Source organism: Odontesthes bonariensis, chromosome 2, assembly GCF_027942865.1.
Source record: "Odontesthes bonariensis isolate fOdoBon6 chromosome 2, fOdoBon6.hap1, whole genome shotgun sequence".
Lineage (NCBI taxonomy): Eukaryota > Metazoa > Chordata > Actinopteri > Atheriniformes > Atherinopsidae > Odontesthes > Odontesthes bonariensis.
Window position 1 is genome coordinate 6,814,796 of NC_134507.1, and position 27,645 is coordinate 6,842,440.

The window sequence follows — 27,645 nt, forward strand, 5'->3', positions numbered from 1 at the left end:
AAAATAAGTTTCTTCTGCTAAAGGTGCTAAAAGGCGGACAAGCTCGCATCCGAGGCCACAGAGGGATATTAAACCTGCTATCTAGGTTAAATAGAAACTTGATTATTAAATAATTGATCGTTATATAGATAATTAATCATTTTAATTTATTTATTCCAAGATAATTTTTTTTGTTTTGTTTTTACATTCTGCATCTTTAGAATTCCTTTAAACTTCAAAATAACTGCCCAAGTATTTAGTAAAGTGATAGACTAACCACAGCATAAGGCCTACTGAGGGAACAAAGCTGTGTGAACAATATGTCATTTTTCACACTGTTTTTCTGTCGTTATTTTTTCATCCAGTGGATATCGCTAAGAGAGTTACTTACTCGCTGTGGACGGAGGCTGGCAGTTAATGAGCTGTGGGCTCTGTGCTACACCTGCCTGTCATCGCTGCAAACCTACATTGACTTTCCAGGTGATTTTTCTCCAGGTCTCTCTCTAAAACTGGAGAGTAATGACACCTGCACGAGCCGTAATATGTTCATTTAAGATCCGACTTTGACAGTTATGTTGGTTTACGTTGCGCTGGTCTTGCTCACCAATTTGCTGCTGATTTCCGTCTTTTTCAGCTTATCTGTGCCTGGACACAATGTATGTGAACTGCAAGGGAGAGGTGCTTTTTCTGAAACCTAAGAACATAGGTAGGTATGATTTAGCCACGTATTCATTCGATACATCTCGTCAGGGTTATAACATACACACTGAAAGCCACTTTTTCAAACAGTGCACAAAGCCAAACAATGTACGGAAGGTTTTGACTCAAATAACTGATGTACAACTACTTCTCTGTAGGTTCCCAGGATGATTTTTATCTTGCACCTGAGTATCAAGAACACGGTATTGTAACAGAGAAGGTCTGTCTATCTGAACTGCTTTCATTTTCTTTTTAAATTGCCCAATGATCTGCTTCAGCTGCCGTTTTTTTTCCCTCGTCTTCTTTCTGTGCCCAGGTCTGTGTTTATGGGGTCGCGGCTATTCTCTGGGCCACAGCCAAGTTCAGCTTAGCACCCAATCAGAAGCTGGCGATGCCTCGCAAACTGAAGAGGCTGCTCCTGGAGATGGCGAAGAGGACGCCCATGGAGAGACCCACCATCGTTATGGCTCAAAAAGTATTCTTTGGCAATAATCGTTAGCCGTGGTTGGGTGTAAAACAACTCACAGTCTCCTCTTTGGAGTCTCTAGTTTGAACTCTCACATCCGAGGATATACAGTATATATATTTTTTCTTTTCAGAAAGTGATTGTACAAAACAAATTACATTAGACAGTTTGTCAGTTTAGCATGGATAAAGATTTGTGCTATTTTTTTAATTCGCCGGGTTTGTTACAAAACAGAAACAGAGTTGTTGGAAAGCATACCGGACACTAAGTTAAGTCCCTAGTTTTCTGTTATTCCTTGGGAAATTCTCATATTTAATAATAAAACTTACTTAACTTGGTGTTTTGCAGCTCTCGCGAAGTGCAGTTCAGATTTTCCACTCATCATAGTTGGATTTTCTAAGCCTCCAAGCACTGCACCTGGTGTTTTGCAAATGGACCACGAGATGACCTAATTTTTTCAAATGACATAAAGCTAAAGATCACAGTTTTTTCTCTTTAGATTTTATGTACAATTCTTTTTATTATCCCCATGTTACCAGTCTCAAAAACTGTATGGGCTCTAAGCAAAAATTTGAAAGGCACCCTTCATTGTAAGCAACCCTCTGGCAAGTATCACCAGTGGTAAACACTTTTTTTCCTTTGGTTGCCAGTTAGGAAATTTTCAGCTCTTGTTTGAGGGTTTTATGCTCATTCTTGCTTCTAAAAAAACTTCTGTGAGATTTATCCACAGATTTTCTTCTTCTTTTAAAAGGGATAAATAGGTCAGGTAACTCCAAGGACCATAGCAAAGCTTCAGGCTGCACCTCTTGAGGTAGTCGTTTCTGGAATTAGAGTTGTGTTTTGGATGATTTTCCTGTTGTTGAAGCCACCCTCTTTTCACCTTTATGTTTTTCAGTTAGTGTCAGATTTGCCTCCAGAATTTGTTGGGATTCGATGTCATGCATTCTTCACTCTATCAGTGAAATTTTTGGGACATTATTCATAGGGGCTGCGTATCGGACTGTAATCTGTTCATATCAGACGAACCAGGCTTTGTGCAGCACATGTTCTATAAGAAAAGTTTCCAGTGTACGCATTAGCCTGTGTGTCAAAGGCAGGAGAGTTGCTGTCTGTAGACTCACCGTTGTTGCCATCATGCTTTAAGTAAAACACTTCCTCCCTGAATACCCAGAGCATTTCCATTAGTGAGAAAGTACCTTTGGAAACAACCTCACTCAACAGGTCAGGGTTTGTCCTTTTTGTCTATTGTCGAAAAGTGCTTCAGATGGACGTCAACACTTGACATTTTGCACTTTGACATTATTTAGTGAAGGAAAACTAAGCCAAAATACAGAAGCAGTGTGTAAATACACCCGATGATTCAGTAGCTTGTAGAACCGGTTTTAGCTGCTGTGCTCTGGCATATGACCCAATTCCAGCCAATCTCCAGCTGTTGGAAAGATGGTGTCACATTTGACTCAGTGACTCCAAGGTACTGAGGTCTTGTTGCTGCAAAACAAGCCTCATATCATTCTCACTGCACCACCATGCTTAACAGGTGGTATGTGGTGTTTGTGCTGTGTTTTGTTTTCACCTAACACGGCACTGTGTGTTTTGGTAAAATATCTCCACTTTTTTCTTGTCTTTTTATTCGAGAAGTCAGAAGTCTTGTTGTTTGTTCAGATGGAACCTTGTAGACCGTTGCCATGTTGCCATGTTGCTATGTTGCCATGAACCTGGCTGCTGCTTAAGCTCTTTATTTGTATAGAAGTGGCAAGGGTGGACCATTTAATTTTTTCCAGCCTTCCTTTACCTTTTAAAATGAAATAACACTGCATGGTGTCCTATTTTCTTGTTTATCTGCGATTGTATTTATCTTGTTTTAAGACCTCGTAAGGACCAGATTATTTATTTTCTATAATTTAATTTTTTTATAATTATTTTCTATAAGATAATAGAATGAGCAGATAGCGCAAGTTCAGAGAAGAGCCTCTGTAGAAAGAGGCAAATTCTTTTTTAAAAGGAATATACTCAGGATTTAAATATAGATGATCCAGTTTGTCAAAGGACTCTGGCGTATTGTCAGCAAAGTACTCTCCTCATCAGTTAGTCTTATTGGTATGGAGCCAGTAAGTGGTTGTAAGTTTTCTAAATCCTTGTTATCACACTTCTTTTTCTTCCCACTTGGATCTGTTCCAGACCTGCCGTGACAACTTAGCACGTCAGGGGACTAATGCTGAGACCGTCTGGAGCAACCTCATCACCAGAGTTCACCCGGTAAACTCTCCACCACAGATTCTTTAATGCTGTTGTATCTCTTGTCGGGTGTTATTGATTTCCCCCGATGTCTGTCTGATGTTCCTAATGGTTTTTGTCGTGTTTACTTTCAGCCAGCCGCAAAATCCAGTGATGCAGAAGATTGGAGGTCGACTGAAACTCTGTGCTCGTGTGAAGAGCCTGCGCTTAACAGTGGTAGGACAAGCTTACTAAACCATAGATGACCCTCATGCAATATATTTTTTTTTTATCTTACAATATGTTACAATGTATCCTAAACAGGACATACCAAATATTAGGAAAATCATTCACACTGAAGATCTTGTAAAAGTTATTTTATGTCTAAGAATGAAGGAGATTCAGTCGATGCAACAGCAGAGCAGCAGCTCTTCCAAATATTATACACATTTTGCATAATTGAACTATGTGTTACGCATGAGACAATATCTCTGATATTGTATCTGGCATTGTTGTAACCACATGTAGGCTTTGTTCCCATGGCCACTGAGAGCCGACTGGCTCCTGTGCCTGGCCCTGTTCCCCACAGCTATCCAGTCAATAAGGAACTCCAGCTCCCAGAGGCCTTCACTTCCAGCGCCACACACTTCACCCCCATCATCCTGACCAGTGAGGGGGAGGTAGGGGAGGAGAGCCGAAATCTGGAAGATGCTGCTGAAGGGTAGGACGTCGTGAAAAAAATGCATCCGTATGATCACCACACATGATGTCGAACGGCAGGGATGCATCTGAAAATCATTTTATATTGTTGAAAGGAGTTGTGCAACAGGCAGGAAACAGGAACAGCCTGATTAAGTCCCAAAACAGATCAATCGGATTTGGGGGTTTTTCTGATCTCCAAAAAGTTTTTCATTTGGAAAAATAAATGTAAATGTGTTTTATCTATACAGCCCTTTACAGACAATCCTTACGATGTACCAAAGTTCTTTACAGCAGGTAATAAATAAAGAGAAGAATAAGTCAAAACAAATAAAAACAATAAAAGAACAGTGAAAGCAATAAAATATAACAAAATCAAATAAGATAAAAGTGCCATCATACTACTGGCTAATAAAAGCAATCCTAAATAAGTACGCAGAGCTTATTCCAGAGCCTGGGGGCAGCGACGGAAAAAGCGCGGTCATTCCCAGTGTTTGTATTCTGACCTGGGCACTTCCAGCAAAAATTGATTTGTTGACCTCAGAGCTCTACCAGGATTGCGGACTGTTAAAAGCTCAGATAAATATGATGCGGCGAGGCCGTTAAGAGCTTTAAAAACAAACATTAAAAGTTTAAATTCAATTCTATAAAGGACAGGAAGCCAATGGAGGGAGTTAAGAACAGGAGTGATGTGCACACGTCTGTTGGTGTTGGTTAAAAGACGGGCAGCAGCGTTTGGCACAAGTTAAGTTATGGCTTCCATAAAGAAGACAAATAAAGAAGAAAAATATATTTCCAATCAAGGAAAATGGTTTATACCGAGAGTTATATAGAGGTTTCGCTTAAAAGGGTCATTGTCAGAAAAATATATTCATTGTTTAGTCTTTTTGGGTTAGGGTCAGATGGGCATCATAGTCTTGTAATATCAAGGATATTGGTGCTGGCCTGGCAGACCAGCTCTGGTGCAGTGACTTAATGAAGTCTCTGCTGGTTCCCTTTCTGTCTCAGCAGCAAGAGTTAACTGTGCCCGAAAGAAAAAAAAAAAAGAAGAAAGAAAAGAGTCTGGCACATAGACTCAGTCATCCCCAAACTGTTGTTTTTATCCTTCGGCGTTTGTTTGGATTAAATTAGAGATGATATGGCGTTTAATTAGGAAGCCCAAGCTCAGATTTCATGTTGGCTTTTGTCAGCTGTTCTTCTTTCGGCCTAAATGATGTCAAATTTAATAAACCTATAGAGCAGGTATGTTGTAAATCTGAATCTCCATAAATGCAGATCAAGTTGAGTTGAAATAATCTTATGACGAGCATGTATATCAAAAATGAAAAACAAACAAAAAAAAAGCAAGGTAGAGAAAACAAACTACAACTTTAAGGGATTGTTTATTCCACAGGACTGCGGATGGATTTACAAAAAGCAGCGATCACGTCATGGAAAACCGTCTCCCTTTCCCTGCACCCCCTGAATGCCCACGTCAGACTCAGCCCAGTGTACAACCACTGACCGACTGTCAGACGCTCGTAGCCGCTTCTGCAACTTCCAGCAACGAGATGCGTGTGGACTCTCCTTCAGCCCGCCTCGAGGTCTCTCTTCCTCTGCCATTATCTGCTAACCTCAATGGTTGTGGCATTTTCAACAATTACCTCTTCCGGCAGGATCCCACAACAGGACATCTCTCATTAGTGCCCGTGCAGGTCAGGGCGCCCGAGTCTCTCCTCGGGCTGGATATAAATCTCTCTTTGGTCCCGCAGCCTTTGCAGGAGCTGATAACGGTTCCAGAGAGCAACGATGGTCTGTTTATTGACTGTTTGAAGGTGCCTGTGACAGCTGGAGCCCTGAAATATGACTCGCCATCATCTAATTTCAGTAGTAGCTCAATCATTTCTGACAGCTCCCTGGAGCACAATGTGCACAGAGCATACAATGAACAAACTAATCCAAAAACACGAGGTGAGAGCCAGTTTGTGTCAAAGTCGGCCCCTCCCAAAGTCCACCCTGCCCTACAGGAGGTGATCGACCTGCTCAAAGGAGAGTTTTCACTCAGTGGATATTTAGACAATGGGCACGAGGACATTGCCATGGGTATGTATCTTTATGCGGAGCCGTTTAAATGAGAACATGAGAAAAAGTTGGCTAAAAGTGACCGATTTCAAGTGGTAAATTTGCAGCACGAATCCAAAATGGGTCGTACGTCAACGGTTCAAATTAGATTAAATCTGCAACATGTGTGGATATCTGTGTACACGTGATTGTTCATATAAGATGAAAAAACTCATTTTCAGTTCTTCGACTTGTTCGCCTTCATATTTACAGAGAAACGTCACAGTGGGCATACAGTAAAAGTTTGCAACTTTATTCATAAATTCATGTTTATTCAACTGTTTCTTTGTTGTTGTTTTTTTGTTTGATCATACTAGAAACAAACTTGAAACATTATTTTGGGAGGGTTCACTCAGTTAATTCAGAATATGCCAGCAGATAATGAAAATGTACCCTGTGGCTAAATATTACCACTTAGCATCCAGGGCACAATTGAATTTAGATGAAATGACAAAAAACAAAAGCAACAACCTACTTCATCATCCCGTCTCAAACTGACATCCTAATTTGAAAGTTACCTTTTGCTCTTTTTCCGAGGGGAGTGCATCTTCTCTTTGAAGGACCTTCAGTACCATGTGTTTGCCAGCATCGTGAGGGAGAAATTCAGTGATCTGTACTGGGAAGATGACTTGCTGGGTGTGTTGCACTGCCTGGTAAACTACAGCCCATCCACGCTGTGAGCAGGACTTTTCTGTATTTTTGTTCTCCTTATACAGAAACTTCTTTTTCTTTTTTTTTTTTTCTTTTTTTTTAAATGTGTTCCTCATAAAGTCACCGCCGCCCGTCGCAGGGCTTGTTTAGATATAGTTTCACTGCTCCCTTCAGTTCGGTTTGCTCCGGAAAAAGAGCAGGTGGAAGCGTCCAAGTATCGACAGCAGTTCATCCTGATGAATGACACACGAGCCAACTAACTCCTGTACAGCAACTGATACTTTGATAAGGGCGCTCTTTTATTTGTGTGACCTCTTGACACCTGTCACCTACCATAGGAAAATTCCTCCACAGGGTTTACAAAATGAAGTGATGCATAACTAGTGAATACCTCAGTAATTTCTTTCATTAGTTATTGCAGTGCATAAATCATCCATGTTGCTCTGCATTTAGAAATCATCAAGTCATCGTCAGAACGTTTGACAATTTTACGCAGGATTGATCATTGCTTAATGAATGCAGTTGGAATCCAGTTGAATATTAAGTCCTATTAGAACCATGAATATGGTCTGTCTGCTACAGTGCTGTGCAAAAGTCTCGAGCCGCCTCTCATTTCTTTATATATTGCCAGAAAATAGGTGCAACGATTATTTAAACGTGCAAACATAAATGTAAATACGGTACAAAGTGTTTAAAGCCACAACTTAAGATTGCTTCTTTGCTCGGCTGTCTGTTATCTGTACACAGAACACTGGTTCACTGTTTGAGTTAGGTGCCATTTTTTGTGCTTTAATAGTTGTGTTAAGGGACTTGATAACACTTCCCTCTGAAAATGGTGCGCTACAAGGACTGGACTAAAAAAACAATATTGAAAAAGCAGCCGGTGTCCAAAGAAAAACTCAAAAAGACCTTCAGAAACTGGAGAACCATTTCTCAAGACGACTTTAATGAGGAAAGTCTGCCTTCTTGGAGAAAAGATGCAAAGAAATGAAGAGTGTATGTCTGACATATTGTAGATTTTATTTTTGAGTGGATGCAAATGAATGGAAACCTGATCAGCAGATTCATTGAATTCCATGTTTTATGGACAGCTCCAGTACAAATCCGTATACTGGAGACGGGGCTTACAGAAAGCTGAGAAGAAGCACCTGGTGGCTCATCATCAGATGTGAATATTCATGGGTTGAAAGATAAATTTGCGGGTCTGTGTAATTATAGGATTTCTTGCATCTTATTCTGCCAACACATTTTTTTCAAATTGCTGCCAGTCGCCTGGAAGTGATATTTTTGACACCGTATTTTTAAACCAGCAGGTTTTAACCCTTCAAACCCGACTTTGAGTGAAAGCTTTCTGGCGTTTTTTTTAAAAATAATTTTTTTTTATTGCCACTAAAAACAGTGGAGATTGCACTGCTTTCGTTTGGATGACCTCTTTCCTCCGCTGCACACTTACATATGCATGTGCACATCCGTACCCTGCATTCAAATGAGCAATGATACAGTGTGCACTTCACAGGTAAACTACAGTCAGCAGCTGAAGGGGTCCCTATGGTAACAGCTTTGCAGTGGGCTTTATAGTGCATGGGAGACGCGTGTAACGTCCCGTCTGCATTGTTACTGATATGCTTACACTTAGCCCTGAGGTGAATGCATACAAATATATTTGTACACCAGCTAGAGACGAGCAGCGGAGCTATAGCCTTCTCACTTCTTTCAGACGTCTTTTCATCCAGGCGTTGCCATGCTCTTGTGCCCAGGGCAGTTTGTTGAGAGACCCTTTAATCTGCGGTGGTAGGGAGACATCACAGCTTTGAAGGCAGATAGACTCGCTTCTCCTCTGGCTGCAGGCCTGTTCACAGGGTGCAGCTGCGGTGGGTTATTTTCCTCACTTTTACAGTTTTTATTTTTTTTCTGAGGGTATTCGAGGAGGACTCTATTGATCATTGTCTGTTCAAATCCTGTCAAGGAATGGATGAGGATAGCTTTGTGGTTTGAAAAGATGTTAATTTTGGGAATTGGTGTGACTGAAATGAGTTCCTTGTTTATGTTCTAGTTGTGTACAACTGTGTCATATTTATTTTATTTCAACATCAAGCATAACTAAATGCATATAATCAAGTGCTAATTGTCGCTGGCTGTGAACACACTGCGTGTTTTCTGTCTCCTAATGCGCCCCTCGCAGTGGCTCTAATGAGCAGTCTCCATCAAAGGCTGTGAAAAGGGCAGCCCTCACCCAACCCTTTACAGCCAGCGTCGGCAGAGGCAAGAGACAAGTTGGCCCGCACAGCTGTCTTGACCTGAATGGAAACATTCGCACATCCAGTCCTGTCACCGGGGATTCTTGGGAAGGAGCCGAGGCCCGTTCCTGTCACCGGGAAAATGCGACTCTGCATGAGGACTTTGAATTGAGATCAGAGCAAAGTCAGCGCTGTACACCTCAAGGTAGGAGACTGACCTGCACGCTCACATCTGTGCTTGTTGTTTGCAGTAGCATCTGGGTCATTTGGTTAGGTTCTATGCAGAGTTTTGATATCTTTCACTCTTGAGTTTATAAGGTATCCAGATTTGTTCTTAGAATCTGATGATTGCCTCGTAAAATCCTCAATGGACATCTTTTGTAATAATGTCAAAAATTAGGAAACAGGAAACAAAAAGCTGCAATACATAACAACTGAAATTAGTAAATCAGCATTATGATTAGTTTAAGTTGATGTTATTTATTTATTTTACTATGATTTTGGTTCTTTTTTCCTGTCCTGTCCAGCATTATGGCAGCAGAATTGTAATCTGAATACCGTTTTATGCCAAACACATTTGCTTTGCCAAGGGGAGCTTTATGGATGTAAAGCTCCCCTTGTTTCCATGTAATAGTGCCGAACCTGACAGGGGACAGGGAAAGAGGGTGAGTAAAGAAAAAGAAACGGGAAAGAAATGGAAAGAAACGATAGGAGAAAACAATGATAAACCAGACAACCAGCCGTTCCACCTGCAGAAACCACACAGAAGACATCTGGGCTCTATGGGGAATCAAGGCGGAGAACCACCAGGAGCACCTTTAAGCAGACAAACATAGAAAAAAACAAAACAACAACAAAAAAGCACAAGCAGCAACAACACCAGCAGCAAGCACATATAACACAACTGTGGATACGGATGGCCCGAAACCACAGGACGACACAGCAACTGCATAGCAACCATGCGACTGGGCGAATAAATGTGTGTTCTTGCATGCACATGCAATACACAGGTCCCACATGAACCGTGCTGAGTTCTGAGTGTATAGGGCCACCGCCCACCCCCACCAGCGATCAAAAGCAAGCAGAGAGGACCCCAAAACCCAGGCCACCAGCAGCCCCCACAGAGCACAGAACCCAGGAAGCCCACCGCAGGGACAACCACGCATCCACCCAGAAGACAACAGAGGAAGCCCCCAGACAGAGCCCCCTAGACCATAGGACAGACGCCTGCTGGGAAACAGCTGGGAAACCGGCCCCACCAGGTCCCCGCCACCCAGCCACGTACCCGAGCACCACCAAATCCCCTGGCAGAGGCCCCGCCCAATAGAGGGCCATGCACTTCCAGACAGCTGAACATTATGGGCCAGCGTATGCCCCAATGCCCCCGGCCAAGTGCCCCGGGAGCCAAGAAGTGCCCACAGGTGGGTGCAGCTGCGAGCAGCGGGTAGAGGTGAGGCGGGGCGAACAAATCTTAACATCCGCACTGTAACCACCAGCTTTTAAAATGGTTATTAAAGTCCCTATGAAATCCTAGTTGTATAACTTGTTCACATCACATCACTTGCTCACGTACAATGACAAAAAAGTTGCTTTGTAGATTTGTAGCAAGGAGCAAACTAATTTAGCATCCAGTGAATGATTCCAAACTCGAACACCAGCAGAGCTGGTGCATGATGGTCGGTGATGCATCTTTCCTCAATTTAACTGATCAATCAGAGCAGAATGGGCTTTTTGGGAGGGATAGGCCTTTTTCTAGGTATATGCAGCTATATTAGTACGTAGATGTACGTGTGTACCCTGCTTCATGATGATTAAGATGATTAAGACTAGTTTATTATTTTTGACTGGACTATGGAAGTCTGTCTCAATCAGGGTCCACATTTGCATGATACTAGAAAAAAAACAAATCATTGTGCTAGTCCTACCTAAACTGGACTTTTGAAATGCACTCAGACATATTAGTCCAACTGATAAGTCCAACTGACTCGCACGCAGATGATGCTGTGAATCACTAGACTCAAACAGTCCTCAGTGCTCTGCACACGCTCCAATGTTTTATCTTTTTGCATCTATACTAATAAACAGTGAAGTATATGTTAATATTCTCCGTAAAGCTGATGTCATTCACATATTTTTCAGTTTCTTTTGTGTGATGGCTAAAAGCGAGGTCCGATTGGATGAGGTCGAGCCAGTTGCTGCTTGATTCTTGAGGGCGTCTTGTATTTGTTGGAGCAGTGAAAAGCAAACATCTGCCTCTCAAAGGTGAAATGAAAGCACTCCACTAAAGAACGAATTCGTCTTATTTGTGACTTCACTGTGCAACCGCTAGACTGAAGCACAGGCTTTTTTTTTTCCCATCTCCTTCTAAAGTAAACAATTTATTGAGACGCATTAAGGCTTTATATATACCAAAAGATTCATTCCTGCCTCCCCAACCCCTGTGTGATGTTTTGATATGTTTCTCTTTACATGCCTGCTGACTGAAGTCACGAGTGCTGTGACTGGCTGTTGGATGCTGTTCTTAAGCTTGCAGCACATTCATAAGAGTCCAAGGCATGCTAGCAAACCCCAAAGAGTTTCTTTTTCTCCCCCCGCCCTTTTCTGGAACTCATTCTCAGCCAGTGACACCCACACACACACTTGCATATGCATTCGTTGGGCTCTTAAAACACACCAGATATGATATCTTCATTACAAACGGGCTCTGAATAGATGTGCGAGATGAGAAGAAAAAGGTAGTGATAGAACTTGCGCTTGAATTGCCGGCAAGCTCATTTCTTAAACAATGAGCGCATTGTGCAGCTGTGACAGGGTTAGCAACAAATACCCCCAGCGCTACTCTTGGGTATCTCTCTTTGTGTTCTCTACACAAATCCAGTTTGTTTTTTGTGCTTTCCATGTGATCCAGCCCCCCTCTCCTTCTCTTCACTCTCTCTCTCCGCTGTTTCTGTTTACCATTCGAGGTGCGAACGCTTACAGTTGGGACTCTGGGGTCATGGAGGGAGGAGATCATTCAGCGGGTGGCAGTGATGAAAGCCCCTCTGAAGCCGAGTTTCTGAGAGAGGAAGGGCTGACGGGAGCCCACGACGAGCAGATGAGTCCGGACTGCTCGGAGGACATGGAGGACGGCGACTCTCTGGTGTCGGAGCGGCTTCTCTCTCCTGGATCCAGAGCAGGCGGCACGGGCCTCGGCTTCGGCCCGGCCTGGGCTCTGGCCTTCTTTGGAGAAGATTGTTTCAGTCCAGAGGTGATCGAGTATGCCTTGAATCTCGGAAAGCACACAGGATCACCAAGTCTGGATGTGAAAACACAGGTGGGTGAAACCTGTGAAGGCTGCTGGCAGTGAGTCATCTTTGACCTTATCCACACGTGTCTGAGCCCACATGTGACAGCATGATTTATTTATCAGGTGCTCTTTCACTTGCTCTTTCAATAAATTCATGTGTTTCCATCAAAAATTCCTCTAAAATGATTTACAAACTGTAAAGTATAAATGCTTTGCAGTATTTAAATCAAGTGCTTACCAAATGCAGTTTCAGTCAGCCATTTACCTGGTCAGCTCTTTTGATTAAATTCAGGAATTATTTTCCTGTCTCTAATGAAATGGGTCACGGTCAGGATTTGAGGTAAATGGGACGACAACATGTGGGGGGGACTTAAAGATAATTGGCATATTATTCCCCCTCTAACTGGATCTGAATATTAATATGTTGAACTTAGCCTTTGGCAGAGGAAGTTATTATCATTTGCAAAAGAATATTAATGAATAGTCTTTGTGTTTACACACTTTGAAGGCGCCCCTGCTTCCTGAGAAGGCTCGTGTAAGAGATGATAACACACCCTAAGAGCCGCGCTGCTGCGACCTCTCGCTCGTTTCACTTCAAAAGAGCTGTTATGTTCTGTTGCCAGGGTGAAAAGACAGAGAGGGAGGAAAAGGAAAGGAAAGGAAAGGAAAGGAAAAAAAAAAAAAGAACTCTGGCCCATACACAGCAGAAACACCCGACGGCCTCTTCCAGTGAGAGGCATGTGGTGCAATTTCAGGGCCTTTGTGTGATTCTGTGTGATCTCCTTTGAACAGGAACTGCAGCAGCAGCTGATAATTGAGACGAGGAATCTAAAGAAAACCAGAAATTTCTACCAAAAACTGATTCAGCAGGAGAGGAGAAACAAAGGTGGTGTGCTCGTTTTTAAAACTTTGGTATAAAGACACCTGTTGTTTCCTGGACGATCTGTAAAACATTGTATGTGTGCTCCGTCCTGAAGGCTCGGAGACCAAACTGATGCTCTCCAAACTCAAGTCGCAGCTCGAAGAGCTCCGATCCAAAGTGGCCTTCTTGGACTACGTGAAGAAATACCTTGAGGTACCGACTGCTCCCAGCACCCGTTTGTTCCCCAACGCATCTGCTTCTTTTAACTTTTGATATAACATTTCTTTCACCTCTGCAGATCCTGAGCGTGGACCAGTGGGGTTTGGAGCTTTCTTTACTGCCCTCCTTGGCTGTCTGTGGACGTGAGTCGTTGGACCTTCAATCTTCCGAGGACCCCTCTGTTCTGAGCTTTGGACCCAGCAAAGGGATGATGTCTCTGCAGACGGGGTCTCCTCTGGGTCTCATGGCTTACCTTTACGCCAGGTATTATTGATGAGGGCATGGCTAGATATCTGATTTTCACTACACGATTGTTGCTGCCAAAAGAATTCAAGATAATGATATTACCGCAATATCTGTTGAAAAACGTATAAATAACATTTAAAAAATATCGCTATCAGACTAATTCATTTTATTTTTGTTGTTGAGATTTTGTCTTATTTGGTTTGGCAGTTGAGTTATGCTCGAGTTGGAAGTGAAGAACTTTAAACTAATCGTACAAAAAGGACTCTGCGTTCCACAATGCTTTTAATTCATCAGCTGAGATCTAATAACAATGTTAGAATGAGTATTATCAACAAGATATCGATATGTGGATATAAGGTCAGTAATGGTGAATCAAAACACCCCAAGAGGGATGAAATTCAAGCGTTTTAAAGTCCCTGATCTGCGTTCATCCACACTCCCTGCTGTTTGGGAATGTCTAACCAAAGGATTTGACAACTAGAATGACCAACGTACAGCAAGAGACTGATGAAGATCTTCACTGTTAACATCTCTTCAGACAAATACCTTTTTTTCAATCCGTAACACAGCCATGCTAATACATGCTAATAAATCCAGAGGGTGGGAAAATACTCACATTCACTTTGTTTGAGACTTCACAGTCCATGCACATTGAATACATCGTTCTTTGGTACCAAACACACTTATTATGTTGCATGTTTCTGTTTCTCTTTCTCTCGTGCTCGTCAGCTCATATCAGACTGCTAATGCTGTCGTTTACAGTGATAAAGTATTTTGTTTAATCATCGGGAGCTCTGTAAGTTACTATGTCCGATTCTTATCTGAAGTAAAGTTTAAGTTTAAGTAAAAATTATCAGCTTCAAGTGCATCAGCCTGTTTGTTTGTTTATTACGGCAGCGATGAGGGTTGTTTTCAAGTTGGGGCTAACTCGACCGCTATCTAACTGTAGCTGCATTTTCGTCCAGCTTAGGTTGGAAAGTTCCTGTGCTGCTTTCTGAACTTTGTTCTGGATCCTTTTCATCACAGACACGCTGCCATGGAGGGCTACATTCAGCAGTTTCTGTATACTTATCGTTTCCTCTGCACTCCCGAACAATTACTGCAGTTCATCGTGGATAAATTCATCGGTGCTGCAAGGTGACATGAACCTCTCCACTGACGTAACTATTCACAGGGCATAAAATGGTGTGCACATGTTTGATGGGGATTGTTCTCGTTTGTTTTTCTTTCCCAGGGAGGGTCCGGATATGTCGGGCGACAGTGAAAGGATCTTCCATCGCAGTTTGGACCTGCTTCAGCTCTGGATAACAGACTGTAAACTAGTGGACTTCCCACCAAAGTCCAGCCTCGTGGAGATGTTGGAAAACTTTCTAAATACAGAGGTAGCCGCGTGCATTTTTGATTTTGTTTTTGCGTTTCACAGAAATCCTACTTTTTTTTTTTTTAAGTTTAAGCTCCTAAAGGCCCTAAACTCAATCCCACAATCGTTTTAATTGGCAACAAAGTGCAGCACAAACATCAAACCACCCCCCTGTGATCACTCTTAATGTCACTGGATTCACAGACGGCTCTCATCAAGTCTCCTGTGTTTGTCCACAGGTGATCCCTGTAGACAGCCAAGGTGAGGCCCTCCTTACCGCTCTCCACAGCCGTCAAAGTACGGCTACGCTAAGTCAAGAGAGGGGCGGCCTATTCAGCTTTGATGAAGATGACGATTCTGTTTGTTTGCGCTCGTCTCCTGAGGATCTCAGCAGAAAGGTCAGTTTTTGGCCTCTTAATGTGTCGGAGTAAGCCTTCTGTGAGCTTTTACGCATGTTGATTATAGCCCAGTGTGAGTACTCGCTACTTGAGTCACAAGCTTATCTGGTGTGCTTCTTTTGAGAAGCTGCAATGTAGCAGTTGTCTGCGGCGTCTCTGCGGCGTACATCATTCAGAACATGTTCAGCCACATTTCCAAGTTTAATCTCAACTTTTCAGTGGAGGATCTCACGAGTGGTGGAGCCTTCTGCTTCCATGTCTAAGGACAAGACCTTCTCCATTGCTGCCGCCCTGCCTGTGCCCTGCTATGGCTCCCTCATGCACGACCTCTCCAACATCTGCCTGCAAAGCGAAGAGCGACTCCCATTCAGCCAAGCTGAATGCAGCGCGCAGCACGTAGCCCAACAGCTCACCCTCCTGCAGCAGGTATACTCTTTCTGGTGTTTGGCACGTCTCATAGTGTTGTTATCTGCTTAAACCACTAGTGGGCGATATGCCCCTACAAATGTCCAAATCCTTCCGTTGTCTGTCAGGTCCTCTGTCTTTAGGCCAGTTCAAATCCAGACTGAAAACATCTCTTTTCCCTGGCCTTCCACTAGCTGAAATGGAGTTTACCTTGGCTTGCTACTTTTATTGTTACTGTTATTGTTATTTTATTGCTAATTTTATCTCAAATTTATTTTTTATCTGTGATGAAGTTATTCTTATTGCTATTTTATTGATGACTCTCTTAATATGTGATGCAGTTGCTATTGTGAAGCACTTTGGTCAGCTGAGGTTGTTTTAATGTGCTATATAAATACATTTAGAATTGAATTGAATACAAATATGCAGCAATGTTACAATGCACCGGTTTGTTAACTCTCAGATTTAAGCTCCAGTTCTAACTCATGCCATGCAGGAAATATTCCAAGGATGCCACCCGGTTCATTTCCTCAACTCCAGAATACAAGGAGTCAGAGACAAAGTCTTGAGCCCGAACAAGTGAGTACAAAGGCCATTTTAAGAGCCCTCCCACCATGATCCCATCAGGATTTCTCCACTAATTTGCTTTTGATCTTCACCTTTTCCAATAATCTGCATGCATCGAGCGTATTTTGAATAATGCATTTAATGTTTAATGTTTTATAAGACATCCTGTCAATCTAAAAAACATACATATGTTGCATACTGTACATAGTACATATGTTCTGAACAAAAGTTTACCCCAACCCTTAATAATGGGGGGAGGATTACTTTTTGTTTGCTTCATTACCAACCATCCAAAACACAGTTTGGACACACATTCCGTACTCGTTCATTTTGAATAAATAAGTTTGTCCAAACTGCCGCTGTGAGGAAGAAAAATAGGCACATAACACATTTTGAAGTTCTTCTACCGCTACATTTTTTTTTTATTATTGTTCTTATTGCTGACATGGCATACTTTTTTTTTTATTATCCAGTTTTGGTTCCTGGGTTTGAGTTTCAAACTGTTCTCCCCACCCAGGAATGTGTCGCAGCACATCCCACCAGCAGAGAGCAGCAGTGTGCACGTGCACGAGGGGACGCCTTCGGACAGCTGCCTTCAGCGGCTGCTCTCCTTCGCCGACAGTGTCACGAACTGGATCTCTGCAGAAATAGTCATCTGTGACTCTGTCAAGGTGAGCGGAGGGAGGTGGGAAGAAAGGCGAGCCTTTCTGTGTCAGATAATGGCTTCAGTCACAGACTTTCCTCATCAGTAATGTCAGTTTTTTTTTCTTTTTTCCTCTGGTCTCATGGCTGAACCGTTTACACTATCAGGAGCAAGAACATATAAGTTTCTCTCACCTGAACGGTTCTTCATTAAATGCTTGCATAAGCTGTATTTTATGTCTTTTACATAAGCTAAGAAAAAGTGACTGACAAATGAATAATGACTGCTTTGATTGTCCTTTTTTCTCCTTTCGCTGAACACACTTGACAAACGCGCTCTGCTCATGTACGACCTCTGTGTGTTTTCCATACTGTCTGAACAAGCACTTCAGCTATTGACAGGGCATTTAAGCTATATTTTGTGCTTTGACATCATCTTAAATTTCCATCACAGTTCAGTTACTTTTGAAACAGTCGGTGCACTTTGTGGATGTTTTTGGGCGAACACACTTTTTCTGATTTCAGCTGCCTCAAATGTTTACAATGCTTCAGCTGTAATTGTCCCATTTCACACCTCAGCATCAGTATTAGCATCAGTAACACAAATGTAGAGCACAGTGTTCATGGCAAACTATTTTTGACGTATTTTTCCAGTCAACATGATTCATTATGTAGTCAGCTGTGGGGAAGCTCTGTAGAGAGGCACTTGATTTTTGCATTTTGCTTCCTTCATCACTTTTCTCAGTTTTTTGGGTTTTTTTAATCGCACGCTCTCCTCTCTTGCAGACACAAGTTGCCTTGCTGACCAAGTACCTGTGGGTAGGAAAACACTGCTACGAATCGAGAAACTTTGCGACGGCCATGCAGGTCCTCGGAGGTCTGGAGAATGTGATCGTCAGGCAATTACCAGTAAGGCTGCATATTACGAATTCCTCCGAACACAAATTCTAAGCTCGTCTAATAAGTCGGGTGCCCTCGAGCTAAATGTTTTTTTTGGGGGGGTTTTTTCCAACTGTGATCGAGCTTGGATGGTATTTAATTAGTTTCACAAATGGGAAATTAGCATTAATGAATTCAAATAAGATGTGGAAAGTGTGAGCACGGGTGTGGGCATGAAAAGGAGTAATTAAAAAAAAAAAAAACTCCTGATTAGAGGCAGAAATTTCCATGTTCTCATCTGAAGGAAGGTTATATTCACTGACTCTGCTATCAGACGGAAGCCTCTGTATAATTTGCCTTCATTTTGGTGATGTTAAATGAAAGAGCCTCCTCTTCTTGCCAACAGGCTTGGAAACATCTGGCTTCAAAGGTGTGCGAGATCCTGGAGGAGCTACGAGCCGTGCAGGTGTGTGTGTGTGCGGGCCTGCATGCGTGTTTGTGAGAGGGCCTGCATGTGTGTGTGTGTGTGTGTGTGTGTGTGTGTGTGTGTGTGTGTGTGTGTGTGTGTGTGTGTGTGTGTGTGTGTGTGTGTGTTTGTGTTTGGAACCGAGGACTAGGATGGTCACATGTTGTGAAACTGGGCTGCAGGGCAAACAAATCAATAGAAAAACAGCTTCCAGCAACTTACCTGTGCCCTGATAGCTTACAGCTGGCTCTCCCTCTGAAAGCTGCTCTGATGCATCAAACAACATGCATCACTCCCCAACTTTGTTGTTTAAGCATAGCAGTTGAAGAGACAACGCTCTCTTTGTCGTCTTTAAATTATACTGTTCCAACCACATTACACAGCCTTATCATTACATTACATCTTACTTCTTTTTTTCTGGAAGAATTAGTGTTTTTCTGTTTTTTTTTTTTTCTTTTTGTGTGTTCGTTTGTTGTCTGTTTTTTTTTTTTTGTTGTTGTTTGTTTTTTACTCTATGGAAAAATGATCCCTTCCTCAGGTTTTTCTGAAGAGTGATGATCTGTGTCTTATGGGTGGAGAACACATGAGGAAGAAGCCCACGCTGCCCTCGGTGCACATCCTGGCTATGCATGTCCAGCAGCTGGAGATCGGTGCATTCACACTTACTTCTGGGGCCTACAAGTGGACCAAGCTCAGGTACTCTTTGGTTGCAGAAGATAGAATATCCTGTTCCTCTGAATGGTTCTGAAAACTAAAATACTGCCTACAGCACTGTGCAAGAGTCATGAGCCACCCCTTATTTCTTTATGCTTTGCTGTAACCCTTTGAAGTGGCCTTGAATAATAGCTCTCCAGGCTTTCTAAAGGTCTCAAAGTTCTTTGGGATTTTTTTGGACATTGGCTGCTTTTTCACTCATTTTACATCCAGTCCTTGTACCTGATTATTTTCAGGGAAATCTTTTGTGTTTTTTTGTTGGTCAAAGCGCTTAACACTGGCCTATGAATTATTCAAGGAAAATGGCACCTAACTCATGGGATGCACAGTGTTGTGTTTACTCATGACATGAAAAATAAATTATTACTTAAATTTTAAGCATTTTGTTACCAGCAGCCTGTCGCAAAGGCACTAAATTTGTTTGCATTTCTTTAGTTGCATAAACAAATAGATAATTAACACAGTTGGACACACAAAATAATATTTTTGCAGGGACATGGTGATTCCTAAAGACTTGCAGTGTGTCCTTTCAAAAAAAGGAGTAAAAGCAGATGAGCAGTATCTGAAAGTGGTGTTAAGAAACTATTCTTAAGGAAGGGAAATGGGGAGAAGACTGAGGTATGCGAAGTGACACGTGAACTGGGCTGAAAATCAGTGACAACAGGTCTGACAGAGTGATGAATCCTCCCCGGAGCCCGGGCTTCAACATTACTGAAGCAGTGTGGGATCATCTTGACAGAGAACGGAACAAAAGGCAGCCAACATCCAAAGAAGAGCTTTGAAAGGTCCTTCAAGAACCCCGGAGAACTATTCCTGAAGACTCCTTAAAGGGATGACAGGAAAACTTGTCTAAGAGGATTCAGGCTGTGTTGAAGATTAAAGGTGCTCTTACCAAATATTGACTTTAAAGTTCATTAGAATTGTATAAACTCTTTGTTTTAACTGCTGTACTCTCATTTATGTTTGCTCACGTTTCAATAATTCTCATTTTCCTGGCAATATTTAAAAAAAATAAGGGGTGCCTCAAGACTTTTGCCAAGTTATGTGCCTTCATGGACTCTTCTTTTTTTTTCTCTCTGTGCATCCCACTGACAGTTGGAACTCTCAAGCAATGTAAGAGCTGAAAAAAAAAGTCCGAGAAACGTACTGAGGTCACAGTACAGGCTCCAGAATTGTAAGACGGCAACATTTCACACATTGTTTTGCTTGGCACAGCTTTCTCGTTACATGATGTCCAGCTCTAAACCGGTAACTTTTTATTTTCAGTTAATATTCAACCTAATATATCAGAAGCAGCTTTTGCTTAGAGGCTAGCGTCAGGTTGAACCTGAAGGTCGTTGGTTCGACCTGCAAAAACAAAAACCCGGGCAGTGAATGATCCGCCCTGTCCTGCCTCATTTCCCTGTTGCAGTTGAGATGCCCTTGGCTACTTTCCGGGCGCTGTAACTGTAACTGCCCACTGCTTTAGGGTGTGTGTTCACATTCTCTCGAGTGTGAGCTTAAATTGCTCAATGCTCATGGTGTTTTCAAAACTTCAGAGAAGTTAAAGGCAGAAGTCAAATTCCTGTTTGTGTTAGCATGTTGGCGAAATAAAAATTCGATCTAACCATGTCTTTTCAATAACTAAACCTAATCAACAGTGGTTGAGGTTAAAAATGAAAAGAGTTTTAGAAATGCGGGGGTCTAATTTGGCTTGAGCACTGGTCTTTTGCATTATAAATCCACAGATTATTGCCACAGGATCCCCTTTTACACCCCCCTAAATGTTTTTTGTGTATCTGACAATGACAAACGTTCCTTAAGGTAAGTTTCACATTATGCAAAATGCATGGCCTGATGTCCAGAGTCGTTATTACACATTTTTGGGGTGAGGCTGCTTTGTGTATTTTATTTATTATATTTAAACTCAGTAAAACAGTAGAGACACACTTCAGTCAGTTACTTTTTAACGTGGACAATGTTAAGATGAATTAGTTCAAATTTTGTTCAGTAAGCCACTCTAAATGCTGAAACATTTTTAATTTCAGAAGACAAGCTGCGGGACACAATATGTCTGCTTTTTTAATTTGAAAATCCATTCTCAGCGCCCAGCTTCAACTAAAATGATTAACCCTTTTTGGCCTCTAAGCTGTGACGGCACAGAGACTGCTTATGGATACATGTCACAGCTCCGACCTCAACAATGTGAAACAATGTGAAACTTTCTATCGTTAAACCCCACGTGTTGATCATCCTACACAGTAAGTAAATACACAGTAAATATCCAATGCTGCTGACGACAACTACAACACATTGTTGAGTGCGAGGGAATTTTAGTTATTTTTTGTCATTCATTTTGGATCAGCAGGCTTGCAACATCGATGATAAATAGTAAATTCAAATGACGTTTCATTCTGATTTCATAGGATCGCTTACACATCTCATCCAGTCACCACAGACAATTTACCAATGCCTAACAGATCCTCACACTGCAAGTTGTATTGCTACTGCTTACTGCAAAATAAATGCTGTAGTGTAAGAAGGCGGTAAGAAGGCGGTAAAATGTAAGTTTTTAAATTGTGACAAGAAGCAGATATCAAACCCTTATTGCCACTCTAGGTTTAAGTTGGAAGTTAAAGATTGAATTAATGCAGAGCACAAAGCATGCACTGGGTGAAAAAAAAAGCCGTGAAACTAGTGTCATTGTGTAAGAGAAGTGATGCTCATCAAATATGCATCCAGTCAGTGAAATGAGCCTCATACCTATTCCTGTGGTGACACAAAATAGGAACATTTAGTGTCATTATCTGAGAATTAGCTTGCTCCATATAACCCGTGAATCTGGTTTATGACAAAGTCGGCCAACTCACAAAGAGGACGTATTTTCCTGTGTCCTTCTCGTTCGCTCCAATATGGCTGACCAGATGCTGAGGTCACAAAAAGTGGTGGCTTGATGGTAATGACACAGCTGTTGAATTTGGGTTGCTGGTAGGGGTGCCAGTGTTGCTCCAGATGGCGCCTGTGGGATGGGGTTTGATTTGAGAAGAGGTTTTTGGCCAGATGCTGAGAGGTGATTTGGTGTGGCCAGATGCTGGGGTCAGCAGATCTAGCAGAGAAAGCCAGAAGCACAGCTGGTTACTCTAAGTCCTGGGTCTCCCCAGCTCTCTCCAAATCAGGTCAGAAATATAGCTGACGATGCTGCTAAGAAGAAAAACAGATCTGCACCCACTGCACTGAGTCCCTTTCTCATGTTGTCACTTTATCTTTGTTTTGTGTCCCCATTTTCATGTTTTGGCCATCCTTCACTGGTTCTAGAAACATAGGAAAGGTTGTGAGTCAGGTCCACGCCTTCCAGGGGGCCGTGTACTCCTACAGCCCAGACCGGGACCTGCAGGCCTACCTGCGCCGACGCATCGCCTGGCTCGCCACCTCTGACATTCACCTCTTGGCAGCCGACAATGATGCCAACTTGCAGCCGTCCAGTGAACGTCAAACGCGAAAGATCCAAGACACACTCAGAAGGGTGAAAGCCACCTTCCAGTGAAACCTGCCTCAGTCACATTTCCCATCCCTGAGTTAGACGTCCCGACCAGGTCAACACCCCATGTCAATGCCCAGATGCTTCTGTTGTTCTGGCAGCAGAGCTTGAGAACTAGAAAACTTTTTATGACATTAGATTAAATGCTCCTTACTTTGAGTGAGTATTTTCAGCTTAGACTCCCAGGCAAACTTAATAGATAGTTCACAGTCTAACAGGTTCTTCTTCATCTGTATGCTTTTGATATTAGCATCCCTGCATAATGACAAAAGTAACAGATTATATTTATTTAAAAATGACTCTTTCCTTGGTTCCTGCTTAACTTTTTTATTTATTGTTTGTGTTGTGAGCATGTAATAATGCTGTTATAGTTCCATGTACACATATCTGGACTAAACATGGCACATGGTATCAAGGTTGAAGTACCAACAGAAGCAAGTAGGGACCTGTAAACCAGGGGTTAATATTTGTTAATATGAAAACGGTACCAATTGGACCTTAGTTGAGGAGTGGCACAAATATAGCACAATATCACCACCATTTTGATCTACATTGAAATGTCTGAACTATTGACTTCATTGCCGAGGTAATTTTGTTAAAATATTCTGGTTTCCTAAGAGATGATTTTAATAGACCTTTGACTTTGGCTCTATGCCTATTGTTCAGAATTTGAAAAAACTATCCTATTTCATGGGCTGTTATATGTTCATGTTCCAACCTGGATTGATTGTAACATCTATAGTTATACAGTAATTTTGTAGTGCCAGCATGAAATTACTCAATTTAAAAAATACTTTGGTTTATGGCCCAATTACTTAAAGTGAGCATGTTAGCATGCTAACATTGGGCACAAAGTACTGTTGTGTTTATGCTTAGCCTCAAAGAGCTGCTAGCATGGCTAGCACGACTTCTAAGAACTGGAAACTTGAATTAAGGATGATGCCAGCTGACTAACAATGACAGTTTTAAAGCATTTAGTTAACGTTTTGGGTTATCGGCCTGTAACTTCAACAGTGCATTTTAGCAGGCTAACTTTAGCATTTAGCACAAATGATCGCTGTGTCTAAGCTTAGCTTCAAACGGCAGTTAGCATGGCTTCTAAGAAAAGGAAACAAGTTTTGCCAGAATGTCATCCAGGCTGCTAAACAAAATCAAGACTTCAACAATGCATAGGTCACGAATTCTCTTTTGTAATTCTGTGATGATGAGCAAATCAAAGTCAGTGCCTCAATCGTTAAAGATAAATAAAAGTTTATTTTATAAACTGCAAGTGTTGCCAACTACTTCGCAATACTCAGCTCCACAAAAGCCACTCCTGGGATTGAAACAGGGCTTTAGAGAAAAGTATGACATAATAATTCCAATGAGCCTGACAAAAAGACTGATAGAAATAGTTATGGAATGAATGTAGACAGACATTCAGTCTCCTATTGTACCTCTGCACTGCCCCTGCAATCATTGCACAGCAACCTGATAACATGTATAATTTCTGGAGAAACTACTATAATTCACATAAAGGGGGACGATGATAGGAGTTACAGTATTCTCTATATTGGAGCCTCCCAGCAGATTAAGCCCGTCATGCCATTTATTGAAATTAAATCAACTTGATATAGGCTTATTTGTTGGTTGTAGAAAAAGAAAAAAATAGCAGAATGCAAAACGTATTAATTTATTGGTTATCTTTGTACATTACAGCATATAGTTTCTGTCTGTTAACCGATTAGGAATCTAAATTAAATTACACGCCTAGAGTGATAAATGAATATCTAATACTGATTACATTGAAGCAGCACAATGTGTAATAAATGTATTCATTGTCAGTAGTGTGTGGTGAAGGGCAAAGAGACAAGATGCAGTCATGAAGAAATCTTACCATTACAGAGCAAATGATGGAACATAATGAGACGTCAGTGTGCAAAATGTCATTGGAGGAATGATGTTCAGCCAGTGTCCATTTTTCTATCTCCCTGCCAGCTCTCTCTCCTCTGTGGTTATGTGCCATGAAACTCACCATGGAGATGGAAAGTGGCGTGCCATTAAGATTTGCTTAATCTATCCAAATAAATGAGATTTTATAAGCCCTCTCTTGCCATGGCGTATTATTGTCAAACAGTAAGCATGATGGAAAGGTGATATGGCACATTAGAGCCCGGTTACACCAGCCACTAAATGTTGGATTGGTGGCACAGCTGAAGCTTGGGCCTCCCCCCTCCAACAATTCAGGTGTTTATATTGTATGGTAATAGCTTTGTAGCTTTCCATGCTTCTATCTGATGATTATTTGTGGTGTGACAGCTACACTATATGTTGAGCCAATATAAAAAATAAAAAAATCTGATCACAAGGGCTCTTAATCACTTTTTCACAGATGCAATGATTAGTCTGTCTTGGCTAATTTAATTATTTTAGTTTTAATTCATATTGGTGATAACTAGCAAATCGACAGTTTTATAAAATAAATAATTTTCTGAAAGTCTTATTAAAAAGACATATGAAGAAAAGAAATGAATTAGTCAGGCTTCATTTTTCCCCAAATAGGGCTTGCATATTTGATGGAGGGGATTACATGTGTATAACAACATTAAGTGTGGCTGGTATTAAAATAGTGATAGTAAATTACAGGCAGCAGACTTGGTAGTTAGTTACTGTAACCTTTACAGTGACTTTTTATAATGAATTTACAGTTATTTACTGCAATTACCATATACAGGAAAATACAGTAATTCATCAGATGAGTAAAATCTCTGTAGTGTTTACAGTTCATTAATTGATTGCATAAATTTGCATTAAAATAGCAAGGATGCAAGGAATAGAACATAGAAAACATATCAAATCGGTCTTTTTACCATATCATGAAGATTATTAGCTTATCTTGAATTTGATGGTAGCAACATGTCTCACAGAAGAGTCAAACAGTCCATACATGTCCGGGAACTCAGGGGACCAGTTGCTGGACTTTCCGAAGAGGAAAGTTGTCCCAATCTTATCTGTACTCAATAGTACTGGTTCGTTTTTGTAGTAGTTTGTGTTTCATGATGCGGTAAATGTTCTGAATTGGTAAAAGGTCTGGACTGCAGGCAGGGCACTCCTGCAACTAGACTCTTCTACTATGAAGCCATGCTGTTGTAGTAGATGCAGTATGTTATTTAGCATTGTCTTGCTATGCAAGGCCTTCCCCGATAAAGTTGTTGTCTGGATGGGTCTATGTGTTGGTTTAAAACCTGTGTAAACCTTTCAGAATTCATGCCTTTCCAGATGTGCAACTTTCCAGTTTCATAGGAACTAATGCCCCCTCCCATACCATTGGAGATGGTAAGATTTGAACTGAACGCTGATAACAAGCCATATGGTCCCTCTGTTCTTTAGTCTGGGGGAGCTTCATGATTTCCAAACTTTATTTTTAGATTTAGAATAATCTGAAAGCAGAACAGCTTTCCACTTTTCCTCAGTCCATTTTAAATGAGCTGTGGCCCAGAGCAGATGGTGGTGTTCTTGGATCATGTTCACATATGGCTTGCTTTTTGCATGATTAAGCTTTAACCTGCATTTGTGGATGGCACAGTGAACTGTGTTCACAGACATTTCTGGAAGCATTGCTGCATGGAGTCCATGCACTGATTTTCATGACAGAAATCACTTCTTTAATGCTATGCTGCCTGAGGGTCCAAAGATCAAGGACATCCAATAAAGATTTTTGGTGCCCTGATTCACTAAACATTCCATCATCTTATGGTGCAAATCATCAGAACCATCATCAAGTTTCTATCATCTTCACAAATTTAAATTTAAAAATATTAAAAAGATGCACTTTTTATACCCAGTCATGTTACTGACGCGTTACCAATTGACTGCATTAGTTGCAACTGTCACGATCTGTGTTTTCTTGTCAGTCTCGCCACTTCCTCACCTTCCTCAGTCTCTCTTCTGCCTAGTCATCAGCTCCACTCCTTCCGCCTGTGCCCACCCATCCTCAGCTCAGCTGTACCCTGTCACCAGTATTTAGTCTCCCGGTTTGTTCATAGCATTTGTCAGATCTTCACCGTCACTGATCTTGTGTACTCATTGTCTACTCAAGTTCTTGTTCTTCATGTCAAGACAGGTTTGTTTGTTCTTCAGTTTTTGTTTGATCTGTTTTGTTGTTTCGTGTTCCGGCTCTGCTGCACTTTTTTGTACAGTTTTTTTTAATAAACCAAGTTTTACTTGCAATCTGCATTTGGGTCCTCTCACCTTCTCACTTACACCTCAAACCATAACAGCAACATGTTCCTCCAGCTGTTCCCCAACTACTTTGAGATGTGTGCGGCCATCAAATTCAAGATGACATCATATTTTACAGGATATAGTAAAATGTCTCACTTTCAACATTTGACATGTTGAATAAAACATTTATGTATTAGATTTGTAAATCATTTTGTCCTGGTTTCATTCACATTACACACAGCACAACAACTTCTTTGGAGTTGTGGTTATTGGATTAATTATTTGATGAGTATTTTTGCATGCATACGTGATTGTATAATTATTCTAAACAAACTTAATTCAGCTATTACTCCTCGAGAGAAATTGTTTACAATATCTTGAAAAAAAAGTTAGTCATGATTCTTTCATTCACACATTTATCAATTCACTTTGTAAAGTAAATGGTTCCTTTTAAGAAGTTTCCCATATTTTTTAGCAACCCCAACATGGCCATAAAGCAATAGAAAAATCCATCCAGACTCCTGATATTTCATAATAAACATCTCTTTTACAGTAGAGCAAAGTACACAGGTTGTTTTGGTTTCTGAGACCTCAAATGGTAAATATATATATATATATATATGTATATATATATATATGAGATCATATATATATATCCTTTCTCAATCGGCATCAGAAACACGTCTGAGCTGTTGAAGGTTGAAGAGGAGCAACTCAGGCGAAATGCTTAGACATTCACTATGGTGTTGCCCAAATGAGTAACACGAAAATTGTCCACACAAAAATAAAGCCACTGGAGGATTTGCGTTATCCAGGCTTGTGTTCCTGTTTGAAAA

General features: G+C 41.4%; 1 protein-coding gene across 8 annotated transcripts in view; it reads left to right on the forward strand.

Annotated features, from left to right (window-relative positions):
• Positions 1-25,643, forward strand: part of kndc1 (kinase non-catalytic C-lobe domain containing 1) — a 44,255-nt gene extending 18,612 nt beyond the window's left edge. Inside the window, exons 8-32 of one of the 8 annotated variants that reach the window (XR_012770406.1) lie at positions 345-459; positions 614-685; positions 837-898; positions 995-1,153; positions 3,323-3,400; positions 3,514-3,595; positions 3,887-4,079; positions 5,451-6,139; positions 6,695-6,833; positions 8,991-9,250; positions 12,009-12,358; positions 13,124-13,217; positions 13,309-13,406; positions 13,492-13,676; positions 14,685-14,795; positions 14,893-15,040; positions 15,258-15,416; positions 15,636-15,842; positions 16,318-16,400; positions 16,906-17,059; positions 17,817-17,939; positions 18,316-18,375; positions 18,914-19,071; positions 20,185-20,263; positions 22,384-22,466. Coding sequence is in view for 3 of the 8 variants with exons in the window: in XM_075474680.1 (XP_075330795.1) it covers positions 345-459; positions 614-685; positions 837-898; positions 995-1,153; positions 3,323-3,400; positions 3,514-3,595; positions 3,887-4,079; positions 5,451-6,139; positions 6,695-6,833; positions 8,991-9,250; positions 12,009-12,358; positions 13,124-13,217; positions 13,309-13,406; positions 13,492-13,676; positions 14,685-14,795; positions 14,893-15,040; positions 15,258-15,416; positions 15,636-15,842; positions 16,318-16,400; positions 16,906-17,059; positions 17,817-17,939; positions 18,316-18,375; positions 18,914-19,071; positions 22,384-22,612 (4,008 nt within the window). In the remaining 5 variants the exon portion in view is untranslated. Of the gene's footprint in view, positions 1-344; positions 460-613; positions 686-836; positions 899-994; positions 1,154-3,322; positions 3,401-3,513; positions 3,596-3,886; positions 4,080-5,450; positions 6,140-6,694; positions 6,834-8,565; positions 8,673-8,990; positions 9,251-12,008; positions 12,359-13,123; positions 13,218-13,308; positions 13,407-13,491; positions 13,677-14,684; positions 14,796-14,892; positions 15,041-15,257; positions 15,417-15,635; positions 15,843-16,317; positions 16,401-16,905; positions 17,060-17,816; positions 17,940-18,315; positions 18,376-18,913; positions 19,072-20,184; positions 20,264-22,383 lie in introns of those variants that run through there. The other 7 variants (XM_075474680.1, XR_012770407.1, XR_012770408.1 and 4 more) reach the window with 7 other exon arrangements.
• Positions 25,644-27,645: the final 2,002 nt, after the last annotated feature.